The 12352-nt window shown below is 40.8% G+C and overlaps 1 protein-coding gene across 7 annotated transcripts in view; it reads left to right on the top strand.

The window, feature by feature from the left end:
- USO1 (USO1 vesicle transport factor) overlaps positions 1-12352 on the top strand; it is a 33005-nt gene that overhangs the window by 4784 nt on the left and 15869 nt on the right. For 4 of the 7 annotated variants that reach the window (XM_066996586.1, XM_066996583.1, XM_066996585.1 and 1 more), the window contains exons 4-11: positions 1918-1997; positions 7005-7105; positions 8001-8103; positions 8257-8312; positions 8955-9075; positions 10836-11014; positions 11741-11881; positions 12231-12319. In XM_066996586.1, coding sequence (XP_066852687.1) covers positions 1918-1997; positions 7005-7105; positions 8001-8103; positions 8257-8312; positions 8955-9075; positions 10836-11014; positions 11741-11881; positions 12231-12319 — 870 coding nt within the window. Of the gene's footprint in view, positions 1-1917; positions 1998-3511; positions 3524-7004; positions 7106-8000; positions 8104-8256; positions 8313-8954; positions 9076-10835; positions 11015-11740; positions 11882-12230; positions 12320-12352 lie in introns of all 7 variants that reach the window. The other 3 variants (XM_066996581.1, XM_066996584.1, XM_048074461.2) reach the window with 1 other exon arrangement.

The raw sequence follows: 12352 nt of genomic DNA, 5'->3' as shown, positions 1-12352 counted from the left end.
TGCACAGCTTCAGTCTGAACAGAATAATCAAGAAAATACTGTTGTGTGTGATGAAGACCAGATGGAAGCAAGGCAGTGAATCGCAAAGATACGGTGCTGCTGTCCTCATTTTGTGATGTGTTCTTCTTTCAACAAGAAAAACAAGGCCAGCTTTTTCCATATGCACATAAAATTTGGTTATTCTTTTGTAGCAGCTCTGAATTTCCTGGGAGAGGAAAGGAAACTTTTTTTTCCCAAAAGTCTTCAGGAAGTTGCTTTTATGTGTTTTTCAGACATGGAATTGTTTCAGTTACATGAAAAGGAAACCACAGGCTTTGTAATACTGTGTTGAACTAAAATTACATTAAAGGTAAAGGGGGAAACATGCAGTTGGGAAATCTGATCATACCTGCAGGACAGGAAGGTTTACATAGACTAAAAGCTTCTTTTATTTGTTTCGACTTAGATTTTGGCAGATTTTTGTAGTTGTTGCTTCCGTTACAACACAGCTTAAACACTGGTGGGTGAGTTGTGTGACACTGAGGGGGAAAAAAAAAAGTGCACGTGTCCGCCTAGGACAACAAGCAGGGCAAGGATTCAACTCAAAACCCAATGTGAAGGGACAAACTATGCTGAGACGTGATAACTGCTAGTTTTGGATTTAGTGTGTCATAAAGGGAGGTGAGTTCTCGTTCTGAGAGCCTGCTCAAGTCCTTGCTGTAGTGATGCAAGAAAGGTAGGGGTGGGTTGTTCCATTCTGTCTTCTCAAAGCTGGTGGATCACCTTAAGGCAGCTCTGCTTTTTGGCTGTAATAGCAGCTGTAAGTTTGTCATCTTTAATTAGTGGTCTAGCAGAGGTAGCTGGCCTCAATTAGGGCTTGGCACTTAATGCTGCTGGTTGGACAGGTTGTTTTGGGGGTTTGCTGTGAACTGGCCTAGTAGCTTCCTGAAATATGAATGAATCTTCAGTGGTGTGGAATCCTCACCTTGTATGCCTTGGTGATTAGGGAAAGCAAAGGCTTAAAAGTTAGAATGAGAGGTCTTAGTTTTGACAGTGTGCTCTTCCAGTGCTTGGCCAAGACGTGAAAATAGCTGCTAGGTTTGTCCTTACGTTCTCTGAGGTGCCTTCCTTTATGTGTGGTGGTGGTTCTTAACCAAAAATGGTTACACGTCCCTTTTGCCACCAAATTGTTGCACTGTGTGTTTGTTTCAGCAGAGGATTTAAGGATAGTTCAGGCTTTGTAAAGAAGAAAAAGCAAGTCCCTGTTAAAGCAGAGCTTAGAAGGAAAAGTGTGTTGGTGTAAGCGGGCGAACTGATGCCTGGGGGTTAGATAGGCGGCCCAGCAGCTTCCTTGTAATGGTAGGAGTTTGAGAACTCCTAATAACTTGGTTTGGTGAGTCAGTGACCCTGGGACTGGCCTGTCTGGGAGATGGCACAGCTATTACTGCATTCAAGTGGAAATTGTTTGGCCCCTGGTTCTTGCTGACAGGGTGGTGGGGAGGGTCTTCATGTGATGGTGCTGAAGCTTGTGTGCAGCTCCTCTGGGTGACTTGCTGTCAAGGGAGCCGAGTCCCTACCCGAGGTGTCTCCTGGTGTCTCCTGGCACACTGGAGGAGCAGGTTGGAAGGGGTGACTCAGGTGGTGGGAGACGTGCTCACCGTGAAGCTTCCTGTGGTTGTCTTGTGTCACCAGACTTTGTGGATGTGGCCACCTCAGGGAGTGGAACAGGCAAAGGAAATTTGACTCCATTTAAGGGACTGGGCAGCTCATGGTTGGTAAAAACATGGTATTATACGATACCCATCCATGTCAATTCTCTCTTGCAATAGTGCTGTAAAGGCAACTGCCTGAGCAGAAAACCAACATTGTAAACAAGAAATTGTAAGAGAAGTTGCAAATAAATACGTCATTAAAGCAAAGTGGTTCTTTTATTCGCAGTTCAGATTCTGAAATAATTGGCTATGCTTTGGACACTCTCTACAATGTAATATCGAATGACCTAGAAGAGGAAGAACAAGGTAAGCTCTTGATGGTGATAGTTGTATTAACTGGGGGGTGCTTTCCTTGCTGGTTTTGTTCAAGTTACAAACAGTAACAATATCCAGTTTACTAATATGTAGACTTGCTTTGTTATTGCATAGCTGTTAGGACAGTGTGAAGAAAATCTGTTGACGCAGCTTGCACTAAAGTAATACTGGATCCCTTGGTGATCTTAAAATCAATGTTACGTAAACAGCACCCAGGTTGTATTTTTTCTAGTTTGTAAATATCGCCAGGTCATTCTCTGCTATTGGTAAAGGACAGTTCGGACTGTTACTGTCAAATAGGACTCTTCTTTCTGAGGACTTAATGATACCAAGAGATAGAGTCTCAGGTGTCTTTGATAAGGTGGTTATAGTAAGTGTGAAAATCTTGCTTGCCAGCCCTGTTACGGTATTTTACGAAAAGACTTCCCAAGATAATTAGACTTAGAAACACAGTTGATGGTTATGTTGTGGAACACTTTCTGAGGCTCGTTATGCTAGTACCTTCAAAGTGAGGGCAGCACATAGATTGACTAGGTCTACACAGTTAGCCAATGCTTTGATATTTTGTGGTTGCTGCGCCTCGAGCCTTTATTTTATTTGTTGGTCAGCCACCAAATCTGGTCTGAAAGGCCAATGAAATGATAGCAGCCATGAAAAGTAACTCCTTATTTTACAAAAACTTTAGTACTCTGACGAAAATGACAGTAGTAACCCAAATTAGGCTTGAGCAAGGAGAATGGTGTTAAAATTGAATAGATGTGCTGGATCCAAGAGAGCCAGATGTGCTGGCAAGCAAAATAGCTGCTGATCATCATGAGTTCAGGCTCTTGAATGGTGCTGAGGGCAGGATGATCCAAGCTCCCTCATCTTTAGCCTCATGGACATGTGCAGAGAATAGGGATGGGGTCTGGCTGAGGGCTGTGCAAGCGCTAGCTTGGGAGGAGGCTTCCGTCAGGGAACAACATCAGGTGCTGAGCTTGTGTGCGTTTCCTCCCTTAACAACTGATAAATATCCTGTTGGGAAGCAGGTGAGGATTGTCCAATATGCATGCATTTCTGCCAGTATGTTTGCATCACATTATGTCCTTCTGAGGTACCTTCAGCAATGTGTTGTCTCTTACCTGAGGAGGCTGCAAGAGATCTGTAAGCTGAAATCCTTTGTGTGATGCATTACTCTTAACTTTCTCTGAAGTTGGCAGTTAGCTTTACTTGCCCTTCTTTTCCCTGCTCGTGGTAGTAGCCTTCATTCTTGACTCAACAAGAATGTTAATAGCAGTCTTAAGAAGAGCAAAGAACTGACAAATTTGAGTTCTGTATGTGAGATGATCAGTGTTGCGAAGGGTACAGGGTGGTTCCGTACAGCTGCCTGAAGGAGTGATTTGCCACAGAAATGAGGATGGCTGCCTTGGAAATCTGAGCTTATGCTACTATTGGTTGTGCTGTTTGAAAAACTATTCAACTTGTGAACCTTTCTCTTTCTCTTTTTCTTTGATCTGCATTGACAGATGATTCTGAAGGTAAAAACCCTTTTACTTGTATAAATATGGCACTTGATAGATGTAGTTGCTACTTACACCCGTAACACACTTTGCAGTTTAAAAAGGACACTGTAAAGACTTGCATTAAAGTTGAGTGCATTTTGTGTTCTGCTCTGAAGTACAAATTTGCTTTGGAGCTGAAGTGGCTTCCCAATGTACTATTTCATGTGATCTGGGCATGTTGAATGCTGGCAGACTTGTTGAGATAGTAATAAATTCTTGTTTGGGATGTCATGAAAATGCAGCATCAGTTCTGGTAGGGTTTGAATGGGAAGAAGGGTGTGCAGTTTTTTTGTTTTCAAGAAGCCCTGAAGTTTGACACAAATCCTTCACAGTGTCTCTTTTAAGCGATGCATGTTAAAAATAGTGTTCACCTCTGCCATAAGTTCACCACTAACACTTATTCTTCCTTATTTCTTCAACTTTTTATTAAAATGCACTTCATGTGTTGATTTAAAGATGAAATTCTAATTGATAGTGCTGGATATTGGTGCATCTTCAAAAAAATCTTAAAAAATGGAAACTGTTCTCCTCATTTGAGCCACATCCATGTAGATTTTTAAGAGCAATCTTAGGTGTAATTCTGGAAACAGCAAGAGCTTAAAAAACAAATACCACTCCCCCGTCTTCTTAGAAGAATCAAAAACATGCTGAACTAGAACCAAGCTTTTGGAATAAAAGTAGATCTCTGGCAAGCTAGTAAGAGGCTGTGTAAGTTGTGTATACTGATGACTGCTGTTTTTTTTTTCTTCTTGCCTTAGCACCCAGAACTTGTGCAAGGATAAGAGTTGGGATTAGCAAGAATCCAGAGTTCAAATCCTTGCTATTTGTAGCTGAGTGTGGCTGGAGGAGGAGATGAGCAGTCACGGCCTGTGGCAAATTCCAAGTGAAATATTTTCATCTAAGCCTGTATTTTAAATAAAGGGGGAAAAAAGTTCAGGTTTATGCTTTGCTTTGTTTGCAGCAAGCTACAGTGTGCACAATCCATATATGATTCCTCAGCTCAGTTGCCCTACTCTACATTAGCAAGTTTGGCAACTGCACTTGTGTGGATTTGGTTTGCCTGTTGTGTTTTTTACTCATGCACTGTGGGAGTGGCCCAGACTTGATAAGCCCCCTCCTCTTCAGAGAGGGCCGTATCAGATGTACTTGCATTTTGCTAGATGTCAGGGCTAGAGTTACTCTTGCATGTGATTTGTCTTCCCTTTTGCTACCTTCTGTATTTCATAGTTTGTCCTCTTAAAAATTGGCAGCAGATTGGTGCTGCTTCTCTGTCCCTCATGTAAACTACCTACCAATATCAGCCTCATTAGGAGGATTATAACTAGACTGTGTTAAAGGAGTGATCAGTTTCAGTCTGATTACTCTAAGGCCACATAAAAAAAGGCCTCTTAACTGTACAGAAATCCTTAAAAATAGATGTTATAATAAACTCAGCTTGCAATGTATGATGGTAAGGAACAGTTTCAACTTGAAGGAAATTGGCTTGACTGAATTAAATTTTTTTCTTGGCGCCAGTCCAAGAAAATAGATAGTCCTTTGATTTCTGTGTTTTGGTGTGCCCCTAACAAGGTACAGAGTTTCAAGATTATTTGTGGTCTTTGACCCTATTTATAGGTGTTTGGTTGCCAGCGATTGGTGGCTGTGAATCTTACAGTTCAAGTGAAAGGAAAAAAATCCTTGCTTTGCCTTCCATTACCCAAATCAGACATTTAGATTTGGTCAGAAATTGTGGCTTTACCATGTTTTTTTTTTTTTTTCCTGTGCTTTATGCTTTGAGCCATTCTTGTGCCTGTGGTTTCATCAGCTGGCATGGGATGGTGTTGCAGTGCTGAATGTATGTGTGTGGTTGGTAGGGTAACCTGGTTTAGAAGATGAGTGGCAGTGCTTTTGCTGCAGGCCTTACCCGATGTGTTTCTGGTCTGTCCTACAGGCACATGAGACAGAGGCAGGGCTGATGGCAGCATGTTCTGCGGGACAGGAGTTGCTTTGAGGTTATGGAGAAAGGAGGAACAGTGAAGGAAATTGTTCAGGAGATGTGTGGGGAGAGAAGCTTTGTAGGGAGACGAGTGCTCAGCCAGAGCTGGGAATGTGAGTGGCTGTGTTGTGTTGCTCCCCCTGTGGCTGACTAATGTGCATTTAGCCCCTTGATTTGTTATGTTGCTTTGAGAAACCTCATAGAAACACAGCTGAGCAAGGAACTGACATGTTTTTTCAACTCAATGAGATGCTGATTTCTTAGAGGTGGTCACAGGTGTCACAGAACTGAATTCCCATCCCTCTTGAGTGGGACTGGATTTGGACTACTGCTAGGTTGCTCAACTACCTTGGCTGAAAAGCTCCAGTCCCAGAAACTGTATTGGAGCTGAAAATACCTTCTCCTCCTGTCCAAAATGAAAACAATCTGAAGCTACCTTTGAGTTAAAATTGCAGTTCCTGAATTTGTCAGTGGAAGTTCGTTAACTGTGCCAACCAGTAGTGCCTAAATAAGATGGTTTTGTGAGATAGTTTTGTAAATTGCCACTCAGACTGGAAAACCAGCAGTGGGGCAGAGATGTAGTTTACGTATTTTCTGTTGTCTTGTGGGATACTTTTGTTTATTATCCATTTATGCAACGATGATTAAATATTTCTGTAAGACTGAATTGATCCACTACTTTGATTTTGCACAACTGGAGAGTAAATGGAGTGACGCTTGATTTTCTTTGTGAAATTAATTTAGATGCCAAGGCTGGGAGGTTTTGATACTTATCTATTTCACAATTATTCTCTCTTCCTGATGTTTAAGTCTTGTCTAACTGCTATGTCAAAATAAGTAACTGAGGTGCTTGGATTGTTTAGCTTTAGATGGTTTGGAGTAGATGATCTTCCAAGGTCCTCCCAGCCTTGGCCTTCTGTGATTCTGTGGCTTACTTTATCCACTACTCTCTTTTGAAGCTTCTTGGCATGAAATATACATGACCCTTGCAAAAAGGTGAAAGGTGAAGAATCCTGTACCAGTTTAGTTGAGCTTTGCGGAAATGTTGAGTCTTTCTGCTCCTCCTGCGCTGTGAGGGCTCTTCCTTTGTCTGAATTCTCTGGTCCCGTAGAATTGTTTGGTTTTATCTGAAACAGGTGACTGTCGGTCTGAGAACTGTGAATGTGGATGTGATCAATGGGAAGAGGATTTTTTTATATTTATACTGGATTAGGTTTCTCTTTGGTAGATTATTAGTTCCTTCCTTGATTTTAAAATAGCTCTCAATAAAAATTGTTTAGAGTAGCCTAAGCTGCTGCTTTTTTTTTTTGTGCACAGCTTGTGGCTGTGTTTGTTTTTGAAAATTATTTAAGCTTATTAACACTTTCTCAGTGATCAAAAGCTTGTTTGTCACCCTTGGCTCTGTTTTAGTGAGAATAAAAATACAACTAACCAAAGTTACTCTGTTCATGTGTTGTAATACATTGTTTTTGACTATTACAGAAGAAAACTCACCTAAACAAGTTGATGATTTGGGAAGTCAGTTCACAGAGATTTTCATTAAACAGCAAGAAAACGTCACTCTCTTGTTGACACTTGTGGAGGTAAGTAACAGCTTGGTGCTGGGAATACTGAAGGATATGTAGTGCTGCTCAGTGAGGTTACCTTAATGCATGTTTTCATCTTTCCGTGGAAGCATGTGTCAAATGTCAAGTTGCCTGACTGCCTAGCAAGTTTGCGGTGGGAAATGAGTGAAGTCTATGACCTGGATGAAAGCCATTTGTTCCAACGTTAAAGCAAGATACCACTGAAAGGGAGGAGGGGATGCTGAGGAAGGGATGATGTACATTCAGTCTTCACCTGTAACTTGGTACAGAGTTAAAATAATACTTGTCATCTAAATCAGTGATTCAGTGGGTGACTTCAAGGTGATGCCTTAAAACTATAAGGATTAGAAGTACAGAAAGCTCTGTGGGGTGACTCAGTTGAGATGTAGGCCCAGTCACCAGCTCTTGAGTTTAAGATGACCTGGGGAGCCCAAAGGTTTAGTGGTGGTGGTCAAAGCCTGTGTCTGGACTCATTAGTTCTTGAGCTTTCTCTTTCTTTCAAGATCCTACTTTAACAGAAGTTGTTGTTGTTTGGGAATGGAGAGAAGAAAGAAAAGAGCCAAAGGCATTGCTTTTTTTCCAAAATTTCTGAGTAACATGGGCTGATCCCATGAGGGTTGGACTGTCTCTTTTAGAAAGAAGAAATAGCTAGGAAAGCAACCCCTGAGGGGAGGGAGGGAAGGAAACTGCTGGGACTTCATCTTGCTTGTATAATAAAATCAAGAACCAGTGTTCTGATTTGTCGGCCATGTGTTGTAATAGGATGAATGAAAAAAGAAATGGACAGGAGATTAAATCCCTTGCCAGTTTTGTGTCTGTTCATAACTGTTATCTCCAAGAGGAAGTGGAATACTGAGGAATTTATTACTTAATTACCTCTCTATCTTTGCAGGAATTTGATTTCCATGTTCGTTGGCCTGGAGTGAAACTACTTACATCACTTTTAAAGCAGCAAGGACCTCAGGTGCAGCAGATAATTCTTGTCAGCCCTATGGGTGAGTGCTTCAGTTGTTTGCGTGTGAACTTCAGCTTGGAAGCTCACCAAACAGAAGGCAGAGAGCTCGAGCTGTTTTGAGTGAGGTGTTATCAAGACCTCTAGCAAGAAATGAACTGCACCTTTTATGCTTGTTTTTGTGTACTTCTTGCAGGTGTTTCTAGACTCATGGATTTACTAGCAGACTCGAGGGAAGTTATACGAAATGATGTAAGTATAGAACAGAGGCTGTTGATTCTCTTCATAATTAGCAACTGTCAACTGCGTGAACTGTTTAGTATTTGTGCAGAATTTGGATTAAGTTAAATGAATGCATGTGAGGGAAGCATCATGGTTATTAATTAAAAATACTTGAGTCTTCCCTTGAGTCAGGTGGTTTCTGCATGTCTTGCCACAAATCAGATAATGAAGGCAAGCTGTTACTGTGTGTTTGCAAGCATCGAGTGTTGTATTCCTGTTATATTAGCTGATCTTCCTCATGGCCTTCTGTCAGGTTCCATTGTCTTTTTCCTCTTTACTCGTCAGACAGCAGAAAGCTCAAATTACTTAGTACAGAAGAGATGGGGTGTCTTACAAGTGTACTCTTTGTTCTTGTGTATAGCCACTTAGCATCCTTTTTGGCAGTGTTGTGCTTCTCTTTTCAAGTGTGGTGAAGCATGTGGTAAATACTGGGTGATGTCCATGCTGGATTTGGTTACCTGTGCCAAAATGCAGGGGATGTGCAATTCTGTTCCATGATCCTGGCCAGGGCTTATGCTGCTCTTTTAGCATTCTTCTGAGAGCTGTGACTTGTAACAAGTGATGTTCTTCAGTAAAACTAAGTTTAATCACTTCTTCCCTCTATCTGCCAAGGGAGTCTTGCTGTTACAGCAACTGACAAAAAGTAATGCAGCCATACAGAAGATTGTTGCCTTTGAAAATGCCTTTGAGAGACTTCTGGATATCATAACAGAAGAAGGGAACAGTGATGGAGGTACAGAAGTGTCTAAGGCTCTTTTCGTAGTTGTTCCTTCTGTTTTTACTCAAGTTAATGGCTGTTTAAAGGTTGACATGAGTGTGCAATTGGAGCTTGTTAAATGGTTCGAAGGATCAAAACACATACCTGGGTTGTAACAAATTAAGCAGAAACAGGAGCAAGTAGGCAGGTTTTCAGCATATTTTGAAATCTAGTTTTGAGATACTTGAGGTAAAATAACAGCTAATTTCTATGGGCATGTGTGCCTAAGTGTTTGTTCATGTTTGGTTTACATTTGTGAGTGCATGTACTTGGGCAGTGTCCTCTTTTGTCACTTACTAAGTTGAGCATCGGCATTCCTCCTGCAAAATCCTTGGATGCTTGGAAGTAACAACTTGCAGTGTATCTTCAGCATTGCTGGTGACTTCAGTTTCCTGGTCAGCTCCTAGGCAAATCATTTACCTGGGGGAGGGAAGGATAAGAAAAAGAATGAGCAGAAATAATGCAGCGCTTAGGTACTTTCTTTGTTTCTCTTGGCAACTTGAGTTTACCACGGGCTGCAGCTTGCTGCAGGATCTAGTTGAGTAAAAAGATGACCTTCCTGCAAGCTGCAGGAGCAGTTAACATACTGCTGCTCTCCCAGCAGAACTATTCCAGGTATGTTGGCGTGGAAGGATTAAGCAATCCTTTAATTTAAAGCTGCTATTTTTAGGCAGCTAATAATTTTAGGGGACTTGGTATGTAAACTCCTGTGTGCCAAGAATTGTTGCTTTTCTCCTTCTTACATGTGTGTTCCTCCTGCCTGTGGCCCTGCTGAGGGCTGGATTACCAGCTGTGGCTCGGCAGTGGGAATGGGAAGGGGGGAATGTGACAGCTGGTCTCTTGGTTATCCCACTCTCAAGTCTGTCACAGTCTGTGTTTTTTAACAAGTGTAAGGACTAAATATTTATCCTTTCTATGAAGTCCAGAAGGCAGCCCAGCAGTACCAGGAGCAGGCTACCTTTATTTGTGTTGTCCTCTGGACAAAGTTGTCCAAGGACTTTCTCTCAGAGTACATAGTCGATTAGCACCTGTAGTTTGTTTTCAGCACATATAGTCTGTAAGTAAAAAAAAAAAAAAAAAACAAAAAAAAAAACAACAAAAGCAAAACCTAAAAACACCCACAAACAAGAAACCCGTTTGCTTCAACTCCAAGGAGCGCAGTTTATATTGGTTTGTTTTAAGGGATGTTGCTAAGAATTGCTTCTCTCTTCTGTCATTTTATTTTTCATTAAAAGAAAAAAATGAAACTGAAATGAGTCAAAATTGTAGCTAGTGATTGCAAGCATGTGTAATCAGTTACAATTTAGGTGCAGTTTAAGAGGAACTTCATTGTAGTACTTAAGCTACACTACTGTCTCTATTTTAACTTGAAGTACATATATTTCAAGACACCAAGTGTTCGTGAGGCTTTATTTCAAGTCCTTCCCATTACTACCCAATTAACTTATCATTATGAACCATGTATTCTTCAAAAATACTGTTTCTGCTTCAGACTTGTGGAAGAACCATAATTATGTTTTCATTTGAAATATGCTGGATCAACAGTGATGTATTTCACTTGATCTTTGATTATTTTTTCATGCATGAGGTTCACAGTTCTTGATCAAAATTTCACGGTGTTAAGAACAAAGAGTTCAGAATTGTGTGTTCTGTGCCTCCTAGAATCTGCTGAGTATGTGAAGAAACTAGTAACTTCTGTCTCACCTTTGATTAATCTTTTTTTTTTGTTCCACTAGGAATAGTAGTGGAAGACTGTCTCATCCTTTTACAAAACTTACTGAAGAATAATAATTCCAATCAGAATTTCTTTAAAGAAGGTTCATACATTCAGCGCATGAAGCCTTGGTTTGAAGTCGGGGATGACAATTGCGGTTGGTCTGCACAGAAAGTAACTAATCTTCATCTAATGCTGCAGGTAAAACACTTCTTCTGACTGCTAGTACCAATATCAAGGCTTCTTCAGCTTTGCTTGCAGTGAGGAATGTGTGCAACATGTGACAGCTGAGAAATCTGTGCTTTCTTTAGCTCACAGTATTAGTGTGCCAGTATTAATGAGAGATACTTCTTTCAGTGCACATACTATTTCTAAATACTGAACTCGTAATGGGTGGCGCATCAAGTAACTTTATTTCATGTAACTTAAGATGTAACAGTGATTGGAGTTAAATATATGACTAGGGGTGTTTTTATAAAGAATCCTCCTGTATGAATTCATGCGTAGTTATGGTGCATTTACAGTGCTGTTCAATAGATTCATAATTATTGATTGTAGGGCACATGGCCTTTTGCTCACCCCTCCAGAAAAACACATTTTCCTGTTACGGAACACTTCATGTAGAAACTTGAGATTTATGAAGCTAGTTTCTTGTTTCCCAAAATGTAGCTCTGACAAATTGTGAGCCGAATAATCAATTAGTGTGATTGTTCACAAATTAGTTGGAACCTGTGTACTTGAGAATTTCGGAGGGTTACACTAAACTCAGCGTCAATTGACCATACTTCGTAATGAGATGGACATGCTGTTCAATTGTTGTCTTTTATGTCCATTTTTAGGAGCAATTGTTTTTCATGGGTAAATCATGTTCTGCCTTTTGGAAAGTCTGGGACTCTCTTTACATATGGACTTTTTTTTCCCTTCTAGCTTGTTCGGGTACTCGTGTCTCCCACAAATCCTCCAGGTGCTACCAGCAGTTGTCAGAAGGCCATGTTTCACTGTGGGTTGTTACAGCAGCTCTGCACAATCCTGATGGCAACTGGAGTTCCTGCTGATATCCTGACAGAAGTAAGAGGGAGCAAATAGATATTGGAGTGGGTGAAAATGAATGGGTGAAAACAGGAATCTACAGGGATAACTGCAGTTTGTCTCTGCAGCAACTGGTTACAGTACTTGTTAGGCATTTATCTCAGATGTTGGCTTCCTGTATGGAGAACTCACATTTAAGATAGTCTTTTGCATTATAATCTGCAGCCAGAAAATACTTGAATTTGCTTATTTTTTTTTCTCTTGGATTTCAGGATATCCCAAAGAGGCTGAACTGATTCACATTCTTCCCATGTGTGTCTATTTCTTTTGTTGTTTTTTTTTATTGCTCATATTTAACTGTTTCATTTTTTGTCTGCCTTCTTTGTAGACCATTAATACTGTGTCAGAGGTCATTCGAGGATGCCAGATGAATCAAGACTACTTTGCCTCTGTAAATGCACCTTCTAATCCACCAAGGCAAGTGTTCAATTACGTCAGGTAATGATATAT

The sequence above is a fragment of the Anser cygnoides genome, chromosome 4, assembly GCF_040182565.1.
Source record: "Anser cygnoides isolate HZ-2024a breed goose chromosome 4, Taihu_goose_T2T_genome, whole genome shotgun sequence".
Lineage (NCBI taxonomy): Eukaryota > Metazoa > Chordata > Aves > Anseriformes > Anatidae > Anser > Anser cygnoides.
Note: the sequence above shows the minus strand (reverse complement) of the source record. Positions and strands in the feature narration are given on the sequence as shown.